This window comes from Lepidothrix coronata, unplaced genomic scaffold (assembly GCF_001604755.1).
Source record: "Lepidothrix coronata isolate B3197 unplaced genomic scaffold, Lepidothrix_coronata-1.0 Scaffold11, whole genome shotgun sequence".
NCBI lineage: Eukaryota > Metazoa > Chordata > Aves > Passeriformes > Pipridae > Lepidothrix > Lepidothrix coronata.
In genome coordinates, this window is record NW_016690191.1 from 6,983,594 (window position 1) to 7,009,738 (window position 26,145).

Below are 26,145 nucleotides of genomic sequence, written 5' to 3' on the forward strand. Positions count from 1 at the left end.
TGAAGTATTTTGCACCAGCCTGAGGGATGAATTCCTGCAAGCAGCCAAGGCAAGCACTTTTGGAGAACTAAAATGCTCTGAAAATGTCTGCCCCCAGCCTTTCCGCCTCCCTTCTGTTTTACATGGGAATCGTGTTTTTTTGTGAGAGAGAGGGTGTGGACACAGTGAGGAGTGACCCTTCAGGGAGGGAGCTGGAGATAGAGACCTGCCTCCTGGGATAAGGTCAGAGGGGAAGCAGGGTGACTTGGAGGAGGACAGGCTGAAAAAAAAAAAAATCCCACATTTCTCACTACAGTCTCTAGGAACATCCCACATTGCCTTCTCATTTCCTCCCCTGGCTCCCGCTGATCTGCCCTCCAGAGCAGCTGCAATGAGCCTGAGGGTGTCTTTTCCACCTCCTCCCCTCCCTCTCCCTCCAGCAGCATGACCCTCTTGCCCAGCTCTCTGACCCTCACCGGACATTGTTCACGTGCCGCAGAGCCCGGCACGGTCAGCGCGGCACAATGGGCTCATTAAAAAGGCAGCGTTTAAAATGCCAGGCTGTGGTTGCTTGGAAATGAAATCCAACTTTGGTATTATTTTCGAGCTCAGATTTTTGAATCCAGAATTCCATGTGACGGAAGAGGTGGGTATTTAAACAGATGTCTGCAATTTCTTTAAAAAATAGAGATTCAGTTACAGATGGTAGAAAGGGCCTGAGAATTAAAATCTCTTGAGCTCCAAGCAAATTTACATGTGAGAAAAATATTTTTCTGGAATGTATGGTCATACAATTCTGCATGTTTGAAAATCAAGCTTTTTTTCACCAAAAATGTGAATATCTTTTCCCTTCCTTATTATCTGTTTCCCTGCTAGTAGCCTTGGCTGTCACCACCATTGTGACAGCCAAGTTGCAATATGAGGGTCCTGTTTCTAACAGTCAAGACATACACTTCTCTCCCTCTCCTTTCTCTTGTACAATTTGGCCTGCCAGGACAAACAATTTTGATCTGAATTAGTTTAAAAGAAAACCAGTCTACCCTATCTACATAACTGGTGGCTGATTGCTGTAACTTCCATTTTATAAATCCCAAATAAATGGAATTTTGTGATATAAGCCTGGAAGGAAACCAGAGTCGTCATCTGTACTTGTGGATGAAATTGAATGGTTTTTTCTTCTTTTGGGATTTAAAAAGAAAATCACCAAAATAAACTTTGAGTGAAAAAGCCGATAACTTCTGAAGTGCCATATGAAATGCAAAGCACTGCATATTGGAAGGGAAAAATGAGCACATTTGGTACATTTTTGAGGAGCAATTCAGGATCCAGCTCATCAGCTGGGAGACCTGTGCATGCCTGTACTTTATGAAGAACTTCACTCATGCATATGTGCTCCAAAAAAAAGCAGTATTTGTGTGCATATGAAACAAGTACATAGACTTAAATACAAGCTGTAAAAGATTTACATGCAGTGCTCCTCACCTACTCTGCAGTCCCAGCCTGTCCACTGCCAAACCAGTTCAAATTGACATGATCTCAGAACAGAGCAGCAAGACCCACTACCTAGAGAAGAAAGGTGTCAGGTGAGCAACATTATTTACTTTACAGTGGAGTGGACATAATCAAAGTGTCTACATCAATGAAAACATTAAGAAGGACAATTGGGATTATCTGTTTGTCTTACCTTGACACAGAAATAGGTCTGTTAAGGGAACAAGGTCTGCTCCAAGTGTGAGACAACAATCCCACAAATGTTCAGGGTCAATGTGCACTCCTGTGTCCCAGGTTTCTAGTAGACCAAAGTACAAAGGATGCCTGGAGGATCTATCCCAAATTGTATATTAATGCTGACAGATGTTCTCTGCCTACACCAGTATTGTTAGAAACTCATCTCTTACAGTTTTGTAGCCTTCAACACTGTGCTGGGTACTCACATTCAGGGCTGCAGTCCTGTGGTGGCTGTAGGGCATTGTTCTGGTTTTGCTGACTTTCTTTACGTCTATGTCTTCTCTCTCTAAAATCTTATTTAATATTATTTTTGGTTAGCTGCATTTGTCTTCATTGAGAAAGCAGCATATACCACAGTGTGACAAGACAGCTCTTTGCATTTACAGAAACATTTGCTTTGAACTGGTACTCGAACATTTCACAGGACAACTCTTTAAAAGCGAGGTAGAAACTGTGTGTGCACTTTCTACAACTCCACTGAGACAGGTGCTTCCTGGCACTAAGCAATTATACATATAAGAATAAACTGAAAGAATAATAAGAGAACATTCAACCTACTATTTTAAAGTTGATTGACAAAATGCTTTTAAATTAGTTTCTCCCCTTTTTCCTTTTAAAGATACAGAAAGTAGTCCTATTATTTTGGCTTATTTCTGAAGGAGGCTGGAAAGAAAAACTTTTTTTCCCTAGAAATTATTTGACTTGCTGGAGGACTTGTTGAAGGTCTCAGATGTTTATTATGAGCTCCGACATTTTAATTGAAAGGACAAGTGTGTTGGTTTTTTTAAGTAAATAAATCTTTTGTGCTAATTGTTTATTAGGTATCAGGTTAAGTTGGTTTTAACAACAAATATTGTAAATCAGAGCATTTTGAACAGTCTGATTTAAAATCCTTTCTTTTCTCAGTTGCTCATCTTTAAAATTTTATATCCAGTGATATTATAATTACACTAGTTCTCCATTTGTCAGGAGATTTTGAAAACTAATTTTCTGTTTCAGATGTAAAAATCAAGAGTTCCCCAAAGCTTTTTTTGGTTAAACTCTTGATAACATTTAAAGCTAGAAAATGGTTGGTCATTTGTCAAAGGGGGGAAAAAGGGAACTGGCACAGTTCTGTTGGAGCAAAAAAATGCAGATTTCACCAATCTACATGGAAAAAGGAGAAAATCACAGTATTGAATATTTCATTTAATACTATCTGCCATGGGAAATAGGGAGAAGACTATCTTGAAGTATAATAGTTGAAAAAGACTAAATGGCAGGTTTTCTGAAATAAAATTATATCTAAAATAAAATAGAGTGGCAAAAGACAACAATAGTGAAAGCCAAACAAAAGGAGAGAACAGAAACACTGAGAGAGAGGAAGAGCCCAGTGAGCTCTTTGCTTTTCAGAATGCAGGCTGGGTACATACTCCTGATTGTTAGATCAGCTTTCTGAAAAGAATATTCACCCTGTATCTAGGAATCAAAAAATTATAACTTTAGGAGGCCAGTGGGAATAGGAGAAATTTCTCATCTAAAGAAGTAACATCCATTTACAGAGTGTGGATATTTTTATTGCTCAGCTTGAATCCTACCAAGGGATCCTGTGCCTTCAGTATTTTGAGTCTTCCTAACCGTGCCACAGTAATAAGAGCACACTTGTGAATACTAAATGAGGACCGAATTACCATCATGTACACATCCTGCATCTGAGCCAAATCGGAAATGAAATATCATGTCACATGTGAAAGCATAGGAACTGATTAATTCTGATAGCATATTTATAGTTCTCATTTACAGAGGACTGAAAATACTTTAAACAACTGGAATGCTAAATTATACAACAATAATGTAAATCAATGGGAACTATAAACAAATTAGGACTCTGATGGTGGAGAGGTTAAAGATGGAATTGTCTGTAGAGCAATTGCTTCATTTGATATTAATAATGTTAAATGGTTTACATGAGATCTGGGCCTTACTCAAATCCACGGCTCTTTTACCATTGACTTAAATTGAGGGCAGGACTTCATCCTCTTTTTGGCAGAGAAAAGAGGACAACAACAGTGTGCCACACTTTGGAAAGAGCAATATCTCATCCATTTGGAAGAATAGATGGAATTTCAGGTGAAGGGAGTGCACTTACAGAAACCCAAATATGAGGAGAAAACTGGGTTAACTTGCTGTCTGCCAGACCAAATGTCTCAGGGTACTTGAGAAATGGGACCATAATTGTATCTCTTCTAGAAGACGGTTGTACAAAGAGCATAAATGAAATGGGAAGGCCTTAGGAACAATGTACAAAATTTTGTATCATGTGAATTTCACAGCCAATTACACTTCCATAAGCTTAAGCTTTATTTTTATAATTGGGGATGAAAACACACTCTTGAATACAAGATTGGAAAAGATTAAAAAATTAGAAAATGCTAAGGCAACTGCAGTTCCAATTTCCAATTTTCATCTTAACATGACACATATAATAAGTGTGTTATCCCATTTTGATCCAATTCCATTAGATACTTGTAAGTCACATGCAGCACTGGTTCATAAAACACAGCTTTTGGATACTCACCAAAATGAGCTAATTAATCAGAGAGGACCAAGACAATTCCTCTCTGATGAATGGAGTGTGTAATTTAACAAAATGAGGTAAATGGTGTAAAAACAGTGAGATAAAATGCTCGAATTCATGGCAAGAGTTTTTTCCACAAGATTGCTAGTCCGCTATTTTTTCCCTTCAGAGAATACTACCCTGCACTGTTTCTCCTAGAAGAGAGGAATGGTCACATCAAAGCCATATTCAAGGATGCAGGCCATCATGAACACAGAAGGATTGTCACTTTTTCCGTGACTATCCCTGAGGAAAAGGAACCTCACCTTCAGATGGCAGAACAGGACATGGGAAGTCTTTTGACATCAGTGATTAGGTAAGGAGTTAAGTGTCCTTCAACATCCAAAGCGACCATCTGACCACGGTAAAGAGAGAAGGTATGCTGGAGAGGTGTCATCCCACAGCCTTTTGAAAATGTCTGCGTAATTCACCTTGCTCTTTTTTTCCTCATGACATAAGACTTTATTTGAGTGTATGGGATTGAAGTTCCATTTTGGTGTTCCAGACATTGGGAAATAGTTGTCTGTCAGAGTGGGAGACAGTTTCATTGTCCCTAGCGGGAAGGTTTTATGTTGCTGGCTAAGTTTTCCACTGAGACTTCCCGTGAGGTCCCCAGGTAATACTGAGGACAACCCAAGTTATTGCACACAAAGTTAAAGCAAGTGAACATAAAGTCTTTCCCACAATTTCTATGCTTTCTTGGAAAGAAAGGATAAATCTAAGTGAGATTTGAAAAAATGGATGAAAATAATCACTCTTGATGGCAGGGTATTAATTATAACTTTGTGTGGGTGAAGTTAAAATTCTCTCTTATGTGTGAATTGGGCATCTTTTCTCCACGAAAGAATAAGTGTGTCTGTGTAGCACAGTCCCACAAACACCCAAACGAGCAGGTCCATGGCTCTGCTATGGATTTGTGTCCTGTGATTGCCGGTCAGATGTCAGTGTCACCCTCGTAGCTGGGCAGCCATTACACAGCTCTTCCACACTAGTGCAATTTTTCCTTCCATGGACAGGAATCATCCCTCTCTTTATTTTCATGAAACCTCCATGATTTTGTGACCGTATCTGGCACAGATTTGGGGCGGGGCTGCAGAGGGCCAAAGGAGAGTCAGTCGTCCCGATGGGATTTACCCTTCTGGGCAGAGCAGCAGGGTGCTGGCGGGGTACGAGACCCAGACCTGGACTGTGGGTCTGGGTCTGCCAAGGCCAGCGCCCAAATGGGGCTGACACGGTGCCGTGGCTTGCAGGCTCCGCACTCACGGCCCCCATGCCCCGCATCGCCCTGGGAACACGGAGTCGGAGCGCGAAACAACCCGGGGAGGGCGTGACAGAGCGAAAGAATCGCCTGCCCGTATTTCACCAGGCATCCCTCAGCGTGGCATCCCCTCGGGTCGGAAGGGCATCCCCGGGACCCGCGCCGTGGCCGGGCCGCGGGGCGGGGGTCGCCTGCGGGGCGCTCCCGGTGCGGGACAGCCGGACCCGCACAGCCGGTCCCGGGCGTGGTGTGACCCCTCTGGCCGCTGGGGTTCGACGGCTGCGGGCGGGGCCGACTGGGGACACCCCCACAACTTCACCCGAAGTTTTCTGGCTGCCCCGTCCCCCTCCGTCAGGTCGGCGGCACCGGCGGGACGAGGCACCACAACCCCCTCCCGCGGCTCCTCGCTGCCCGCCGGGGCACAGCCCCGCACCGCCGGGGCGGGGAGCGGAGGGGCCCCGGGGCGCGCCCCCCGCCCATCCCCGCCCCGCCGCGCTCCGCCCGCCGCCCCCGCGCTGTGCCAGGCAGGGCGGCGGTGCCGCGGGAGCCGCTCGGTGCCGCCGCCGCCCGGGAGGGAGGTTATGTAAGGGGGGAGGGAGGCGGCGGCGGGAGGAGGAGCGGGAGGAGCAGGACGGCTCGCTGCCGCCGTGCAGCCGCAGCCAGCCGGGGCCGGGGCGGCCGCATGTGCGAAGTGGGGACGCGGCCGCCGCTGGCCGCCGAGCGCGGGGAGCCGCCCGGGGGTGCCGCCGCCGCCGCCGAGAGGTGCCGAGACATGGGGTGAGTCCGCCGGGCCCCGGCCACGCGTGGGCACCGCGTCCCGCCCCGGCCCCGCCGCAGGTGCGCTCGGCGGCCGCGGAGCGTGGGAGAGCCCCGGGAGCGCTCCCCAGAACCGGCGTTTTATAACGTAATTAATCACTGACGCCCGCCCGGGAGCGGGCTCCTGCCCCAGCCGCCGGCGGAGGGAGAGCACCGCCGGCACGTTACCGGCGGCGAAATCCCCGCTGGAGCGAGCGGGGAGGAGCTCGGGTTGTCGCGGAACGGGGAGCTGGTCCGGGGGCCGGGGGGTCCGGTCCATCGCCGGGAAGCTGCGGGATGTGTAGCGAGTTCATTGTCAGATGCTTCACTCGGGCTGGTTCAGCGAGAGCTCTGGCTGCTGGAGGCACGCGATAAACTTGCCTGAATTGTGCCAGTTGTTCCCTAATTTGCGTAAATATTTCCCCCCTTGTTTATTTTTTTTTTTATATGTGCCAGAAGTCTCTGATCACATGTGGTGGCCTCTTGGAGAATTCAGCTTGATCTTTTCAGAAATGAGTCCGGCATTTTCCCTATCCTCTAACTTGTATGAGGGGACAAAAGCTAAATGCTGGCATTAGGGCAGATTGTGAACTAAATATGTGGAAACAGAGGTTAAGGTTGTGCTTTTGACTTGAACTATATATGGGTTTGAGATTCTCTCGACCAATATGTCTTGGAGGTTTCCAAACCCACACATTTCATTTACTTTCTTTTTATCCTATTATGTTTTCTCACACCTTTTCCTTGCCTCTCCTCACCCCCCTGTGGCAAGGAATCGTTCTCCAGTTCTGAGCTTACTCCTGCTACTTCCAACTATCCAAATTCCCACTATAAATATGTTTATTTTTGTCGAAGGATATAATTCGAGCCTATATGGATAAATAATGAATTAAAATGTCATGCATGTGTCTGAATTTGATACCCAGGAATACTGAATAGAAGTACAGGGGCAGAAGGAGAAATAGGATCTAAGTGACCATCTCCCTGTGTTTCACTTAAGGATTACTAGGGGCTCATCTTCTTAATTATGTAAAGTTTCACTGGAAAATAAAACAGAAACTGTCCTTGGGATTGGAGAAAGATGCATCAAAACCTGTGTGGAGAAGCACTGCCCTGCTTAGTCCAGGATGGTCAGAAACAGCCATCCGTGGGAAACTTGCCTCTGTCACTCTATCTGGGTGTCTCTCAATGCAAATATTTTTGTTGTTGTCATTTTTAACCGTTTCCATACTGGTAGATCATTTTAGCTGTGGCTTGGAGAGAATTGAGTGAAAGATTGCAGTGGTCCCCCATCCCCTTCTGTCAGGCAGTTGTAGCTCTGGGCTCAGTGTGGTCCTGCTCTGCCTCTAGAGCCTCAGGCTGCGAAGGACTTGAAGACTTTTAAGAGCTCTGGTTGTGCTCCTGTCTGTGCTGCTCCATGTTAGGTCATGCAGACTTGTACAGGGAGCAGGCACGTCCACCAGCCTGGTTCAATACCCTGATTTAATGTGTTTCACTTAAAGTAAGTTATTTCAGTCTTACCCTGGTACTTGTGAGATCAAGCTCCCAGCATCATTCATTCCCTGGGTTTCAGTGTGGGTTGTACACACTCATACACTCTGTACAGAGTGCAGACGAGGTGTTTTTTGAATATGCATTTTTTCAGTGTCTCATGTCGTTGTCTTGCCATTCACCTTATTGATGCTGAGTACTTGGAAGTGTGTTTGTTGTAGCGTTGCTGCAGCTGTGGCTTAGCACACTTGACCCAGGAGCAACCCCCCAGTTTTCCTTCCAGTTCCATCTCTGCTGGTAAATCCTTCACCTCTGCCTTCTCTAGCTTTTCCTTCTGTGAAAAAGGCACCTCTATACTCACCTGTCTTTGTGAAGCAGGTTGTGGTCAGAGGACAGAGCTCGGTCTTCCTTACTTGAAAGAATATATTTTGGCCCAGGAGTTCCAGTGGGATTTGCTTCCTGGGCACATTTTGGTGTCACATGTAGGGCATTTTCTCATAGAAATTGTGACAGCAACTTGATTCTTAGCTCTTAAAATAGTTACAATAACTTGATTCTTAGCTCTTAAAATATTTTTTCTTTTACTTTCCTCTTTTTTTTTTTTTCCTAGGGGTGACCATTGCTAATGATTCATTTAAATGCTGCCTATGGATTTGGCAGTGACTGATGGTGCTATGAAACCTGATATAGCTACTTGAGCTCAGCAAAGCAAAGCTATTTAAATTGCTTATTAGCTGTGAGCTGAGCTATTTAAACTGTTGGTTTAGTTCGACTTACTAGGCAGCAAGCTAGGTTTAAGTTTTACAAAAGTAATTTACGTGTTAAAAAAACCCCTAATGCCTGTAATACAGGGGATATGAAAACAATGTTGTAAAAAAGTGTCCAGGAAAAAAAAAATCTGCTTCAGTGCCCATTAAAGTCAATGTGAAGGTTCCTGCTGACTGAAAACCATTATATATTGGTCAAGCCACTGTTAAGGGTCTCACTGGACAAATGTTTACTTTAAAGGGAACAAATATTTTCCTAAATCACAACTTTCTTCTACCCAGCATATCTGATAGCTGCTGTTTACCTCAATAGTCTCAGAGCTTAAACTTTAGCTATTTGAAAACCACAGTGTAACACATTTCCAGCTGTAGAAATCTTTGTCTGAAAATACCACCTGCCTTGTCTCTTGGTGTTGCAAGCCAAAGGCTATCACAGTCAAGAAAGGGGCTCTGATGTTAGTGAGCTGTACCTACTCATTTAATAGTTTGACCTCAATTTAAGCAGTGTAAGCTAAATATACAGTTATAAAGATGCTTGAGGTTTAGGTCTTAGCTGATTTAAGGAGGTATTGGGTAGCGCTTCATCTGTGTTTAAATTCGTTTACTATTTTCATTTCTGTAGTAACTTTGTATTTCCTTATCTCTCCATTACAAAATATTTCTTGTTATGAGGTGTGTGACAAGTATCCACTTTAGATTAGACCTGTAAATAACTTCACTTGTGCTGAAGCTGTTATTTATATTATCTGTTGGATTAAAACTCAAATCAATGTAAATACCCTCTAGCAATAAAATTGAATGTTAGATATGTTTTATAAATCATATAAAATTTAAAACGAGGCCTCTGACTGTTAGAAATTATTGCAGAAAGCTGTACAACCATGTAGAAGTGTGTGCTATACAGGTGATGAACTAGCTCACAGCACACATTTCTTTTGGCTGACATGAGATGGCTTCCCTCTGCTGCTTCCTCGTGGGCTAATGTGATAAATTAGTCCCCTCCAGCTGGGATCAGTCCATACCTCCCCCAGGTGGGCTTTGAGCCCACTAGCAGGAAGGTGGGAAAAGATGAGTTTCCAAGCCTAGATCAAGCAATGAAGTAACCTCATCTTAGGGTGACTGGACTCTTGAACAAAACTGTTCTACATGTAATATATTCATGGAAAGGTGCAATTGGGGGCTATATTACTGAGGGCATGTTTAATGTTTTTATTATGCAGCGACATTTAAGAGATAAGGAAAGTCTGCCTTGCACTTTCCCCTTTGCTGTCAGCAGTAGTAATGTCCATTGGCAAATACGTGGCTTTATTTGGGGAGTAAAAGGCATGATGAGTGAGGGTGAGGGAAGAAGAAGGTGAAGGAAGCAGAAGATCTGATGAGGCTCATGTTATAGGAAGATGTTAATTTTGAAGGGTGTTCACTTTCCCGGTACCAGCAGTACTTTAGAAACCATGGTGATAAGCTTTGCCTGAGAAGCTCCGTGGCAGGGAATAGTGTGCTGTAGAGGAAATTCACCTTGGCTTTCATCCAGCTCCTGCTAAAATCCATGAGAGTCTTGCACCAGCTCTCTTCAAAGTTTGGCCAACCCATCTGTCTGTGAGGAAAGGAGGCGTCTTGGGACCCTGGGAGTGGCACCTGCCTCTCACTGCAGTCTGGGGTCCCTCAAAGCAGGGCTGGGATGAACATATGCCCAAACACAGCTGAGTTGGTACTGTGAGCTCAGGGGCTCTTTTTTTGAGATTTTAAGGTCAGCAGCTTCAGTTCAGTTCCTAGCATAGCTTGGGGAGGGCAGATTATATCAGACATCATCCAGCTGGTGTTGGTGTTGTTCAAGGAAAGGGACTGAGATCTCATAGATGCTGAAGCTGTTTATCTCATGTTTTTTGAAGCAGCTGGCTGGGGGTGCTTGATTCTTCACATCCTTGGCTCCTTATGTAGATATTCCCATTTTACAGAGTAAATATAAACAACTGCTGTTCTGATTTGGAGGTTTTGGCATCTCTGTGTACAGATACACATGTCTGTACAAAATCCAGTGCAAAAGTCAGGTCCAGAGAACTCTAGTTCTGGAGCAGTATGTTTGGTTCACTGAAATGCATGGGAAAGCTCCACTGACCTCAACAGTATGTAATCCTTATTTAGGTTGTTTATGTGTATTTAAATAAGGTTAGAGAGGCAGGGAACTTGGTGGGGTGGGTAGAGGAAAAAAAGACCAAAAGATCCTTATGATCTGTGTGTGCTTAGGGTTTTGGTGTGGTTGCATTCAAGTGAGTGAACAAACCTCTGGTAGAGTTTCATCCAAGCCCCATTGTCTCCTCTCACAATTTTGTGAGGAGTTCATAGCAGTTCCTTTAAACTGAAAGTTTTTTAACTGATCCAAGATCTGACCAAGTGTCTTAAACTGTTCTTTCAAACATATTCCCAGCGTGACTGAAACAGGCAGAGAAGGGCAGTGAGTTTGCCGAGAACCCAAGAGCAAGGGCATCAGCCTGGTTTTACATCTAGATTTCCTGCAGTGCTGTGTATTCATTTTATTCGTTCATTTGGCTCTATTATTGTGGTGCCTAAGATAAACAGCCTCACCATGAACATACACTTAAGGACACACAAGAATTTTGAATCAGCTGTTGGTTTTCCTGTTGACTTTGTGATAGGGTGTGTGCAGAGTGGGAAGGTCCTCGCTCCTGAAGGCTGCTACATGTTCAAATCTCTGTCAGCTTTCACCTTGAATACTGTCTATCGCCTTTTGCACTTTGTGCACCGCAAATACAGCATGTGACTTGTTTATAGTGTGATTTGGCCGTAGCTCTTTAGGATGTTAATGTGCTCAGGGAACATATTTCAACTATGTTTCTCTGATAATTCAGCAGCACACTGTAAATAGCTGACGATCCTGTTATTAAACCTCAGAATGTGACAAGGGCACTGCTTTCAAACGAAGACCAGAAGTGTGTTTAAGCTTGAGCATTAAAGAAGCACTTTTAATGGCAAGAGCAATTAGGCAGGGAACAGACAATTAGTATTGGGGAAGGTTGCTGCTGCGCCACAGCCACACATCACCCAGCACAGGTTAGGGACGGTGTGAGTAGGGACTGTGTAATACATACTCATGCAAAATGTACAAGATGAGATTGGCTGATGCAGTTGATCTCTGATTATATTTTTGGTGACACATCCTAGCTGCTCTCTGCCTGTTTGCAAAAGAAATCTGCCCGCTGCTGCCGGCTTGGATGTGCTTAGCTCATGTGTGACACGAGTAGCTGGCTGCTTACTCCTCATTGACGTAGCAACTATTAGAGGCTATTGGATCCTCTTGCATCACTCTGAATTGCTTCATAATGGGAATTTTGCCACTGGGGTCAGGATTAAAATGAAGATAATATTTTAAATAATTGATGGTCGAGGTGTTTTAGGATTTGTTTTTAAAAAAAATGGATGTTGCTGGCTGACATCAGCAAGTGGGACAGCCTGCTTAGTGACTCATAGGGGAGCAGGAGGCTCTGCTGTGTAGGTGTTCTAGGATTTGTGGGCTTCATGTTGAAGGCTGGCAAGACTGGGAGCTTTAGCTGCAAAACAACAGTGGCTTTATCGTGGAGAAAGAGCGAGCAGATCTGAGGCAGGGGAAAGAGGGAAAAGGGGGCCTGGTGACAGAGGTGTGAGCAGTAGTGTGTGCTGGTTACTGTGCAAAGCCTGTTCCCTTCAGTGGCATTGCATCCTCCTTTCCTGCCTCCTCCACGCACTGATCTGATTTTATTTATTTGTCGTGGCTTATCAAAATGCAAGATTGTAAGAATTCCTGAAGGGACAAACTGTTTCCTTTCCATCTGGAAGTTTCACTGCAGCCTACAGGATTTAGAAGCTTGAACCCTGCTGCAATTCAAAAAGAAATTTTCTGTAGAAGTTGCACTTTTCTGCCTACACATCAAGAGGCCAGGGAGAGCCCTCCAGAGCTGCCAGTGTTGTTCCCTGTTAGCATTTTCATTATAATAATAATAATAATAATAATCCTACAACTGCATTCTTATCAGGCAACATTTAGTACCTCAGTGCAGCAAGATAGCAAAGGCCTCTGTGGAATATGTTTAAAAATATGTAGCCAGCTTGTATTGGGTTGCTTCTGCTTGTACTGAAGATCCCTCCTTGTGGACTGTGAAATAATGCTGTACATGTACTTACTGAATAAATACTTGTTGTTTGCCTCTGCTTAACACTTTGCAGTAGATTCTCCTCAGATATGGAACTACTGTATTTTTTGGGCGGGGGTGGAAATACAAAATTTTAATTTTGCGTGGCGTTGAAGGGAAACGTTAATTTTATGTGTGGAGGTGTGACCATCTTTTTTTCAGTATTCATTACTTACTGTTTCACTCCTGGAAGAAGTGCAGGTATTGCAGCCGGAGCTGGGGAGTATTGAGCAACACTTTTGCTTTTGAAAACGTGGTACTTCAAGATGCATAGTCTCCCCTCATATTAATTGCATTGCAGTGACTGACTCGAGTTCTCCGCTGTTGGTGAGTTGCTCTGTAGTCTGTAACAGCAACACTTTGTTGCCTTTGTCTCATTCCCTGCTTTTATCAGGCTTTTGTATTCCAGCTTCCCACTATGAATCTGTTGCACACATCTAAAATGTCTTCCTGCAGTTGTTTAAGTGGGAACATGTGATCTGTTTTGTGATGTTGAAAATTGTCAATAAGAGCATTTGAAAAAAGCTGGAGAAGTTCTTTGAAATGAGAAGTGTAAAATGTCCCCAGCCAGCTCTCAGGACTGTGCTGGGATGCTGAGCTGCTTGGAGGGTGCGTGGGAAATGTGGGGAGAGTCTGACACCTTATTAGCATTTATTTTGGAAATGGTGATGTGTAAAGAAGAGTCAGGATATCTGTTCTGGTGGGTAGTTCAGACAGTGGGACAAACTGTCTGGCAGCAGTGTGGTTGTCCCCATGTTACCCACAGCCCCAAGTCCTACAAATCACATAGATAAAATTTTTATATGAATTGCAGATGTAAAACTTGCTTCATGCCTCAAAGTGGGACATTTGGCTTGCAGAGAGGTGATGACAATTGCCCTTGGAGGGTCCTACCTTTTGGGATAGAGCAGTTTCTGGCATGCAGGATGATCTGATGCCAATCCTGAAGGGGATGTCGTCAGTCCCTATTAACTTACTTTTTCCCAGAGCTGTCGGTTTGGATTATTCTACTGTGTCTCCATAAGCACACTTCCACTATGTACATGTCTTGACTTGGAAGTGGGATTTCTCAACTTGAGAGCCACAAGCTGGTCAATTTAATCTCATTCCACCTTTATGCAAAGAAGGAGGTCTAGGCACTTTACCCTCTCTCTTAAACACCTATTTAGCATTTGTGCACTTTCCTTTTTTCACAAAGTGGGAAAACCCCCACAAATCTGATTTTTTTTTTTTTTGTCTTATGATGAGTCTGTATGTGGTGTGGCCTGTACATAAGTGTACCTATGCACTGCCCCTCCAGGTAAAGCCCTTACTTCTTACACTCTCATGTAGTCCAGTCCCTGATAGCCCCAAAGCTGAAATACTCCTCCCTGACCTGGGAGGTTTCTACCCAGACAGGACAGTGCCACAGTGCTCGTGGGCACGATGCACTTCAAGGACCCAAGTGCTGCCCTTGGGTATTCAAGAAGGAGATAAAAGTATCTTTGGACTCTCTTCATGTACATATAAAATTCAGTGATTGTCATAGTAATCCTCTCTCCTCCAGCTGGGATAGGGAGAAATTTATTCTTTTTTTAAATAATAAAGGAGATTCAGTTGCCTAAAACTTAACAGCACACAGGTGAATGAGAGCTCTCTCTTTTCATGATTATTTTTTTTTGACAACTGTTTGTTGCTTATGTAGTCCAGTACAGGAGATAGCTAATTTGAAGTTGCCTGTTGTTTATAGTGGTTATAAACTTGTATTTAAAGTATCTTCTAAAAATGCTCATTCATAAAAATCAGTCAAATTTGGTTTATGGTCCTTTTCAAGAAGAAAAGAAACTGGCTTGACTGAGAACAGGGATCTGTCACTTCACTACACCCACCCAAATTCAAGGGAGTTGAATTAAAAGCTTGAGTGTCTAATCTCAGTTACAATGAAATACAAAAACTGTGGAGCAAGGACTAGATCCCACACTCCAGAGAGGGAGTTGTTGGTTTGGGAGTTATTTGGGGCAGATGGGGAGGCTGCTCATCTCCTCCCAGGCAGATCCAGAAGTGTGTATGTGTCCCTGCTTCCTTGGGGAGTTTATCTTTCCCCTCTGTGTCTCACCTTCCTCTGTGCTTTGGAGCGGGGAAATGGCTGTTTGTGCACAATGTGAAATTCCACTTTGTCTTTTGAGAGATCTGAAGGACAAATAATGTCTTTAAAGTTTCTGTGTGATCCTCAAAGACATTCCCCAGACAGAAAGTTCTGAGCATCTGTTTTTTGAGACCTTCAAAATTGCATATTATGGAAGATGCATCATCTTTCAAGGACATAATCATGTGCAGTCTGATACTCCCAAGCAATCTCTTTTGCCCTGTTTAGACTTTTCTGGGGAGAAAGGCTGTGGTTTTTGCAGAGGGCTGTAGGGACAGCTTCCTTCATCACCTCGACCAAAGCCTGAGGTAAACACATCACCTGTGGTTGTGGTTACCTGCTTTTCCCTCTACAGGGAAGGTCTGTTCTGAATTTTTCAGCCTCAAAGTAATTATCCTGTGTATGTATTGTTCAGATCTTCGCAAGAACTTTTCTCCATTGAGTTAGAAATTAGCATTTCAAATTCTATGGAGGAGAAGTTGCCAAAGTTTTTTATATTTTAAGCTTAGAATTTGGAATGGAATCAAAATATCTAATCCACTTTGCATTCTCTGCTTGGTCTTTCCTCCCTGCCTTATGAATTGGCATCCTTGTCCTTAGGAGGGAGGGCAATATTGTGCAACTCTGTACAGCTTCTCTTGTTAAATATCAAGGTAATGTTGCCCTGATTTGCAACACTCTTTCCAATAACTGTTGAATTAGCACAAGTGAATGAGGTTGTACTGGAAAGGGATTATGCTTGTCAACTGCTATACGGGATGACCTCTGAATTATTGGCCAGGAGAGAAAATAGACACACAACTGCTGGGAACGATTTGGGATGGTTCAGTGCTGTCTGTTATTCCATTAAAGAACAGCTGATTTCCATGAGTTAAACAGGTTGGTTCAAACTTTGCACCTTGCAGTTAAGTTACTTTTTCTCCCTTTCTTTTCTTTTTCCATCTCCTTTTGGCACTTCTCCTTCCCCTGCGGTGACATTGGAGCTGCTGCTGCTGCCTGGGGGGAGGACAGCCTGGCTGGTGCCCAGGGTGGCAGCAGCTCCAAGCCTGGGTCAAAGTGTTGGCTTGGAGGCACATGGAAAAACACAGGGCAAGTCTGGGTTGTCTAGGGAGAAGTGGGCCACTGAAATGCTCTTTTGCTGCCTTTCAGGGGTGGTAAAGCTTCCTAAAAGAAAACTGTGTTTAGGGAGTCCTGTAATAGAGACCTTACAAATCAAATCGATTTAATTCTTAGGGTGCTAAAGTGTGAATGTGCGAAAAGCATAGTAAGAATTTCTCACCAGTTGGCACCTTATCCTCAGTGGCTGAGCGAGCACTCGATCCATTCTGCATACCAACACCAGGCACTAATTTTAGATCACAGGGACTACGAAGAGTGCAATTTCTATCTTTTGACTTGCTGTATTTTACTTATGGCAAGTAGGGGAAACTGGTGCATGAACTTTCTCCTCCAGCAAGGGAGGAGGCTGTTTCCGCTACCAAGAACTTTCCTACCATGAGCGTACATGCCAAACAAATTACTGCAGAATATAAAACATTATTTTTTAATCCTATTTTAAAACAAATAAATGTTCAGAATTTTGTTCTGAAAATGAAGCAAAAAAATAATTTAAATTGTGTAATGTAGGTTGTTATTCTAGCATAAACATCTCTCTAGAATTTGAGCTCATTTTGCTCACATTTGTTTGGTATAAATAAGCAGTAACTCAGATCAGAAGAGGATCATGTCTCCTGCATGTATTGTCCCGTTGTTAGAAGGGTGAATTCACTGCTGCATATATCTCATAAAAAGTTCAAAGCCCCACAGCAAAAGTATCAGTAAAGGATGCAGTCATAAGCATTTTGTGTTGTCTTTGGGATGTGTGTCAGCGTGATGTGCTTTACTTGCATTTGGTAAACACGCTGAGCTACCAGCTTTGTGCTGAAGGAGCACTGCAGAACTTAGCAATGGCTCACATAGTTGTCAGTGAGCAGGGTGAGCCTCTTGTCACCATCCAGCTGGTTTGATTTGTTTTACAGGGTTGCTGGGGCGTAGTTCTGTCCCCTCCCAGCTAATTCCTCTTTTGGGAGCAGACATGGGGATAACTAAATGTATATAGTGCATGTATAGTCATGGAACGGTTTGAGTTGGAAGGGACTTTGAAGATCATCTAGTTCCAACTTTGTCATGGGCAGGGACACCTTCCACTAGACCAGGTTGCTCAAAGCCCTATCCAACCTGGCCTGGAACACTTCCAGGGATGGGACAGCCACAGTCTCTCTAGGTAACCTGTTCACTGCCTCATCACCATCACAGGAAAGAATTTCTTCCTATTATCTAATCTAAAACTGCCCTCTTTCAGCATTTAGTCATTAATCCTTCTTCTGTCACTAGATGTCCATGTAAAAGGTTGCTCTGCAGCTCTCTTGTAGTCTCGTTAGGTACTGGAAGGCAGAAAATCCCAACTCTTTCAGCCTGTCTCCATATGAGAGGTGCTCCAGCCCACTGATCATCTTCGTAGCCTCCTCTGGACTCATTCCAACAGCTCCACATCCTGCCTATGTTGGGGCCCCAGACCAGGATGCAATACTCCAGGTGGGGTCTCACAAGAGCAGAGTAGAGGGGGAGAATCATCTCCCTTGACCTGTTGGTCACACTTCTTGGGATGCAACCCAGGATACGACTGGCTTTTTGGGCTGCAGGTGCACATTGCTCGGTCAGTCCTAGTCCAGACACCCTGTGTTCAGTTCCTCCAGTGTATTTGCGGTTTCTTTTCAACCAGAGAGAAGAAAAGGAATGAGAAAAAAATACCAGGAAAAGGAGGTGTTTGCATCAGTGTTGCCAGCTGACAGGGCAGCCGGCGTATCAAGCAGCAGATAGTGGCAACTAAATAAGGGCAAGGCAGAAGAGCTAAAATGAGTCCCGCAGTCCCCTGACGCTCACACAGGCTCTGAACTCCAGCTGAGGACCCAGCACACAGCCAGTTTCATCAATAACTGCGATACCCGCAGGCCCTGGAGCCTGCGTGGAACGGGAATCCTGGGAGAGAGCCCAGCCCCAGCGTGCCAGCCCATCCAAGCCCATTGTTTTTATCCCAGTTCATGGAAAAATTATTTCAGATCATCTCATCATTTCAAACATTTTGGTAAGTGTTAATATACTTTCAGCTCAGTGGAAATAATCACCATATGGCTGTAAGATTTGCCATCTGTCCAGAGATGCTGGAATACAATTAGTCCATGTAGTCCATTTATCAATCTATAAGTGACAACATTCACAGTCCTGGCAACTTCGGCTGCTGACAGAATCAGCACTTGCATAGAGCCTACCTGTCTGCCCTTATTACATCAATATATAAATGAGATGGAAAAAATCCCATCGTTCAGCTGTGTCCTTCACCCTTGACACAAAGCAAAAAGTCTATATTGGTGTAAATGAGACTGAGGAAATGGTATGCCTTAATTCTTGTAGCACTAATTGGATTTCTTTATGTCTAACAGACCATAATTTGATAAGGAAAAGACAGATTTACTTGCAGTTGTTCAATCAAGAGATACCAGCAGGACAGAGTGTGTCACAGGGGAAAAAAAATACTATGTCCTCTCCTGTTGTATTAATTTCCAAGGCACAAAAAGCTAAATATTACAAACACAAGGAATGTCATCATTTGCATCATACAGGTAAGAATTTATTTTCAAGGTTTCTTGTTTGACATCAGAAAAGCGAGAAGTTGGCTTTTCAGAAGAATGAATAATTTTTTTTTAAGAAAAGGTCAAGGCCTTTTCATTTTAAAGCTCCTAATGATCTGACAGTATAAAGTTCTGACTTTTGACTACTCCTGCCAATCTCACCCTGGCAGGCATCCTAGCGTGGCCCCTCAGAACTGCCATATCCTTGAAACCGGAGTTAGATTTGGAATATCCAGAAAATAACTTGAACTTTTTATTAGGTTTTATTTATTACCCAAACTCATCTTGCATAATAAGTTTATAATAGGAATGTGTGCTATGTCTTGTTTATTCTACAAATTTTCAGCCAGCCCACACTAGTTTTTGAGATTCTGCTGACAGGAGAATGTAATTTTTTTTTGGCATATTTGCATTATAACATGTAGTTATGGAACCTGCATAGCAGGAAAAGTGGTGATACTTGAAATTAAATCCTTCCATAGCCCACACCTCATATAACCTGTACCTCATGTAACACACAAAGTTGGAGGCATTGACATGCAGAAATCAGAAGTGCCAAGGGAGCAGGACTGCAGGGATCAGAAATAGTTGGCTATTGAGGTTCAGGAACTTCTGGGATAAGTTTCTCCCAATATTACCTGCAAATATGCACAGTTTGCAGGTTAGCAAGCTGTAGGGGTTTGGGTTTGTGGGTTTTGTGGCAAGGGAAGTGGTGTTTGTTTTGCAGATACTAATAGTAATAATAGTGGCCAGTCTTCGCGAGCGAAGATTTGGGAAAGGTCATTAACCCTTCGAGCCTGCGCAGTGGATTTTTTAGGTGAGACCCAGCGTGCGCTGAACTGAGCCCACCCTTTAATCCTGAGGTTCATCTGCCGGGGCCAAGCAAACTTGGACAGTGGCAGTGAGGTCCCCAGGACGTAGGTTTGTTTAGAGTGACTTTCTCTTAGATGGATTGCCTTACAGGGCTGACAAGCTCCATCTGCCCGGGGGGCTTTGCAGATACTATGTTTCTCATGAATAACCTGTTGGTTATACTTTTCAAATTAGTAGTTTTTCTCTCTGAAACTCAGGAGAACAGTATCGCTGCTTTTGCGCTAGGGCTGCTGACAGCTTTTTATACCAACAAATAATGTACATATCTGAGATCTGTACTGTAAATCTGATGGTAACAGATGGTGTTATATTTTTAAAGATCAAAGTGAATAATGTTAGCATCTAAATGTTTGAAATTTCCTTTGTGGTTTGAACTGGAAGCAGAAGAAATGTGTCATTCCGTTATTTTACTGGCTGCTAGGAGATACATGAGTTTCAAAAACTCTGTCCCCCAGTTCCAGAGAGAGGTGCTGCCTGCATGTTAGCAGCAACCAGCACACTCTGGTTGTTGATTCTATTAGTCTATTAAAATCACCAGAAAGTTGAAATCTGCTTCTTTTCAGACAGTCTAATTTAAACTGCATTGAGTGGGGAGTGAGGCTGGCTGTAGCCATGCTTGTGTCCAGCACCTTGCCCTTGCCTGACTGCAGCTGTGGGGTTCCTGGCTGTGAGCACAAGGGCTATGCTTGCACTGAACCTCTCTTTGCTGTTTTTAATACACTATCTTTGATGCTCTTAACAACCTTTGGTGATTTTTGTCTTCTAGACGACTTGCTCTGGTAGCATCAAATCAATTTAAACATGGCAGTGCTGTTGCTGTTGCCAGCCTGGTGCTGTTCTCAGCGCAGGCAAGTTGATACACGCACTGAAAACCCCACGCGGGCATTGGATTGCATTTTTCTAATCTCTTACAGGGCAAATTGCTTATCCTTTAATTGCTTTTAATTTTTACATCCTTAAGTTTCATTAAAGACGTGCAGCCTTGTATTAAGCCATCTGTTTGCACCCCTTTTCTTGAAGACTAACAAAGCACTCAGCCCTGAGTGCGTTATTAGCCCAGGTGCTCTGGTGGCAGCATGTCCCAGCACGGGGCACTTGCCCTGCCCTGCCTGTGCTCCAGCACGTGCTGGTGGCCATCAGGACCAGCAAAGCCCTATCGTTTGCTTCTGACATTATGGCTGGTAGAATTCCTTATTTGATCCTTCAGGCAGTAGATCAAAAAGAGTTATACAACTTGTTCTTTAAACTGAACTGATTGGCTTTTTTTTTTTTTCCCCTAGTGTAAGTGGAAGAAAAGCCTCAGGGGAGAGCATTTGAATAGGGCATGGGAAAGCATATCGATAATTACATGCATGGATTAGTGCACAAAAGTACTCCCCTCCAAGGATCTGCTTAGTGCTGTGGCGTTTGAAATAATGGAGTCTTTAATCATATTATTTTGCAATAGTGAGGCTTTGATTATGCCACTGATTGAAATCAAGTTTTCAGATTGCTTTGTGCAAAGATAACCTCATCAGCCATGCAAATTCCTATAGCATGGGGGTTGGGGGAGAAAAAGTCCCAAACATAAAGATGCTGCCCTGGTGGTGTCAGTGGGTTTTACATGGACAAACACATTGCGTTTTACTTCAACCTTCTGTTTGCAGATACCTGTGATTTGGTCATATATCCTCTGACATTTAGCCTCTTCATTTCATAAATAAACACCAAATAGCATGTACAGTCTCAAAGTACCCCAAACCTTCTGCCATGCAGAAGTGCAAAGAGTTAAAAGTAGCAATAAAAGACTCCACTAGCATGTTAAAGGAATTTTCTGCTGGTTTACAAATGCAAAATAAACTATTCTCTTTCTTTGAAAGTGTGTTTGCATTATTTCTCTTCTTTGATTATTTCTCTCCAGTGCCAACTGTAGATGTGTCTGATGTCTGACAGGGGGTGAGGAAGCCCAGGAGTGACTGGGGCTGCTGGCACCTCGTTTCCCTGGCAAGGCCAGTGCTGGGGGGTCCTGGGCATTGCTGGTGGGGTGGGTGAGGGCTCTCAGGAGTACTGCCTCTTTTTGTATTCTGCTTGGTGCAGTTCAGGTCTGTACACTGGCTTCTTATTTCTCCTTTGTAAAACAAACCAGGCAGCCCCTATAGTGTTTCATCTGTGCAGGAGAAGACTGATGGTGGCACAGGGCTGCAGAGCTGTGGTTTTGTCCAGTTTCTGCTGGCCTTCTGTGACAGCAGTGGAGGCTGATGTGTGCCTTGTAGGGGTGAGCTGAGTGTTTCCTGCACATGGGGAACCCCTGGGCTGGTTCAGCCCTGTACATCCCACCACAATGAGCTTCTATGGGGTCCCTCCTGCTCCAGCTGCCTTTGTGCTGTAACAGAGCTCGCTGAAAGCTTTCCAGAGCAGCCCTGAACATGTAAAATACAAGACCGGTGTGTGCTGGTGCTTCATCCTTCCCAGTGCCAGCTACATGGGGTAGATTTTGGTCTGTGTATGCGGGTCTGTGATCCAGAGCTTGGGATCAGTGACATCCCCTTGTGCCCTGAGGTGGGCACTACAGACAAAGCACTGGGGGAGAATGTGCTTCTGTTCCTACAGGCCTGTGCTCTCCAGTCCAGGATTTACACTTTCAATTTACAATGGCATTTCTCACTGAAATATTACAACACAAACATTGTGCCACATAGGAGGCTGTGCTAAAAGCATTAACTCCACTGAAGCTGGAGTGAACACAGAGGAGGTGATTTTTAACCAAGCAAGAAAAATAGGATGACTCTGGGGGGCTGTTCATGTGCTGATCCAGACTCTTTTGTCACAAGGGTAGGAGAGGTGCTGGGTGTAAACAGAGTACAAGTATTTTTTCCAAAATACGGAGTTTGAATTTATACGTATGCAAATAGGAGGCAGTGTAAACATTACTGAGAGTGCAGATTTATGGATCCTTTTTCAATGCCTTCTCGTGAAAAATCTTGAAATGGTCAGAGTTACACAACCAGTTTTATAGTCATGTGTCTCAACTTCTTTTTTTTCCAATAAATAACCTTACCTATGAAGGATTAGTTCAGGGTCTTCTCAGTTCCTGTCACTTGCGTATAATTGTTTATTCGCAGTGTTTTGAAAGGTTAATAGACCTCTGGAGATAGCCCCAAAATAAAGTGTGAGCTTTCTCACTGCCTGAGTTAAGCCTTTTAATTTGTGTATTGACTTTATAAAGGCATAGTGGTATTGTGAGACCTCACAGATGTTACAATGATTTTCATGCTGAGAGCTTTTGTCCTCAAGATTTATTCTTTTGGATTTACTTAGGTGCAGATAAAAAATTAGTTTAATTAATGTCTGTGCTTTTAAAAGACAATTCCTCTTTAGCTAGCTAGTTGTATTCTTATTTTTTTCTGTCTAAGTAACTGGCACTATTATGTTTCCTACAAATGCAAGAAGCACTTTTGCTCATTATATTGTGTTGAAATAATAATGCTTATAAGTGAAGGAAGCTAAAAAGATGGATTTTTATCATGAATTTCATGTATTTCTGTGGGTGAGTTGATATCAAATCTAGTATCAAGTGGGCACCAGAGAATCATGACTGGATATTTGAACGAGTTGCATGACCTTGCCCTTGACTAACACTGCTGCCAGATTCAGCACTTCAACCTCATTGTGAGGAGAGTGGTCTGCCTACAAAATAGGCATTTCAGCAGCTGAAAGACTGGAAAGAAGGACTTTGAGTAAATTCTATTTTAAAAATAGCTGTTTCTCTTCCTTGTTTTCTCTCTTTTTAGGAGCAGTGTAATTTCTGTCCTAGTAGTCTGGGTTTTCAGAAGTCATTCCCTGTACCTTCTGTGCACCCCCAATTCCACCCTGTGGCAGGGAATGCCACCTGAGAGGACAGGGCTTGGCTGGCGAGTACCAACAAAGGCACTTTCAGGAGTGCCTGCGTGTTTTTTTCACAGAGAGAATAAAGAGCAAAACCTGGGAGCAGCTGTCCCCTGCTAGCCCAGCCCATCTCTCGGGGCCAGTTTTCCCATCCCTGTGTACAATTGATAGCAAAGCCTCCCTCTTTTCTCTTCCTTGTATTGCTCAGGGTTGTGTCTCCATTCTTACAAGTAATTTTTGCCATGGAAATACCTGCTTGAGGAGGAAGGACTGTTTGCACTGCAGGACCAACAGGAGCTGGAGGCGGGTGGTTTGCAGGGCTGGCATCCCATCCCACCCTCTTCCACCGTGTGGGAGAGCAGCTCTTAAAACCACTGATAGTTCCTCTCTGCTCTGTAAGACTGTTAATTCTTATAATCCTCTGTTTTGTTCAGTGGTGAATATTCAGCTGTTGATTTAGCCTTTTAAATTCAGGTAGTCAAAAACTTCCCTGGGTAGATGTGGTATAAAACTGCCCTGCAAATGATAGTGATAGCTAAGCTACAGAGAGAAAATGAGGTGATTTAATTTTATTTCCAGGCTTGCTAGTGTCTCTGTTATCCTGGGATGCCATCTCGCTCTCCCTGGCTGTTTCTTCAGGTGTAAAATGGAGCCATTACCCACCTGCTCACCTCATGCTGAGTTTTGCACCCTTGCAAGTCGAAACAGGCTCTTATTTGCTTCTGCTAGTTGTGTGGGCTGGCAGCCGGCACCAGAACCTGCCTGTGGCAGCTGACGAGATCTGAGTGACCTGGATTAATTAGCATATGGCAATTTGGGAAGGGAGCAAAATGCCAGTTTGCTGCTATCACATCCAAAAAATGTGCAGGTTTAGTGTTCACCTCTCCCCAGCTCAGCTTGTGCTGAGTGGGCCCAACCTGCTGTCCTGGTCCCTGCCCCCAGCCATGATCTGGGCAGTGATGGACGTTGAGGTGACAGTATCTCAGGGATTGGGCTGAGACAGCTGAATTTGCTGTGTTGTGCTGAGTGTAAAGGGGGATGCTCTTGTCTTGACTGGAGTGTGTGCAGAGAAGTGAGAAGGGGTCCTCTGTCGTTGTTCTCAGTCATCATTATGAAGCTAATTTTTGTGGTTTTCTTTTTTCTAAAAAGATTTTATCCAAGATGGCCCAAGTGTCCAACATGTAGAGATAACAGGCTGGAGGATAATGGACTCTCATTTTTGCTTGGAGCAAAGATTAGTATTGTGCATAAACTGCAACCGCTGTACTGATTGCGGTATTGCAGTGTGTGACACCACGAACTGCAACTTCTGCCCACAGCGGTTATGCCTTCATCAGAGGAATACCTTTACTTGGATTTTGGTGTTTTGGGGAGAGAGGTTGGTTGTCTTTTGAAGTTTGAGATGTGTTTGTATGAACTAGTGGGGAGAGTTATGGGTAGATGAAACAGTGTTTTCACAGGTAATTCTTAGGCATCATAACTTGCCTGGACTTTCATCGAGCTGAGTATTCCAAATAGGAGAAAAATCTCCATCTGTGAGCTCAGGGGCCATCGTGCAGCAATAAAACCTAGAAAGGCAAGGCAACAGCAGCCTGGCAGGGCAGCTGTGCACCCCGAGGGACCCTGGGGACCCCCCGTGCTGGCACTGCTGTGGCTGAAGGGGGACATTCAGTGACTTTTGGGGTCTTGGAGGGGTAACTGGAGAGCTTGCTGCTTTCAAGGGGTAGGATACAGTTACTCAGTTTTGTTTGGGACCAAAGGCATGAGTTTGCCTCTCTAATATGTATTAGCCTTTGGAGCTGTGCATGCATGTTGGGGAAATCAGAGGCACTGGTAATGCTGGGTGGCTTTGGGAGCTGGCATCGTGCCTGTCCCACTACCACACAGGAGTTGAGGGCAGCTAGTGTGAAAGCCATGGCTGGGCAGGGGTGGTTTGGGAAGAGCACTCTTCTTTTTAGCAACATTGCTTATTTTTGAACAATCACAAATAAATACAAATGGCATTCCAAACTACGATATGTGAAGATGTACATAGAGGATTTACTCTTTTTATTGCACTGTCAGGTAGTAGTAGTGATATTCAATCCAAATAACTGTTAACAACAAGTTTATCACGTTGCGTTTAGCAAATAAATTTTTTTGTATCATGACCAGCGATAGGGGATATGTCACAAAGTAGGATTTTGCATTTGTATCTACTCTTCTTTCTTGAAAGATCCTCATTATCTAATACTTGTTACAGCAAATCACTGCAGATTGCTGGTGCTGTCAGGTAGTATAAAGCTCAGCGTGTGCACAATGCTGGTCTGTAGCAGGAAGCACCACGTTTGAAAATATCTATGCTGATGCGCTGTTTGCAGCCATGTGCATCCTCCACCAAATGGCAGATATATGAGGATGTGTGCTTTCAAAAAATATTTTTATTTCAATTGATAAATTAGACAGCAAATGCAAGACTGTTTACTATTAGTGTCGGGAGAGCACAAAAAATCCTGTCCTGTAAACTAGGAATCCTCATCGCAGAAATTTTAAGTGATCCACTAATGAAAGTTTTAGCAAAATGTGCAAAGAGTGGTTTTGCCTCTGGTGGAGTACCAGAGCTCCTGTCACAACTATATTTGATCTTCCAGATCCTACAAAAATTAAAGGACCTGCTTTGTTCTATTTATTGTGCAGTCAGCGCATCCACCCGATGTGCACTGGACACTTTGTGCATTTAAAAGTATTTGAGTGCTGATCCCGCAGCCACCCACGTGAGTCACTGTGTTTTATTTACTACCAGAAAGGGTTGCTCCAGTACAGAAGTGTTCACATCAT

The 26,145-nt window shown here is 43.8% G+C and overlaps 1 protein-coding gene across 3 annotated transcripts in view; it reads left to right on the forward strand.

Annotated features, from left to right (window-relative positions):
* The first annotated feature begins 6,296 nt into the window (after nt 1-6,296).
* HOMER2 (homer scaffolding protein 2) overlaps nt 6,297-26,145 on the forward strand; it is a 63,444-nt gene continuing 43,595 nt past the window's right edge. For all 3 annotated transcript variants that reach the window (XM_017805152.1, XM_017805153.1, XM_017805154.1), the window contains exon 1: nt 6,297-6,338. In XM_017805152.1, the coding sequence (XP_017660641.1) occupies nt 6,334-6,338 (5 nt within the window). In that variant the 5' untranslated portion in view covers nt 6,297-6,333. The remainder of the gene's footprint in view (nt 6,339-26,145) is intronic.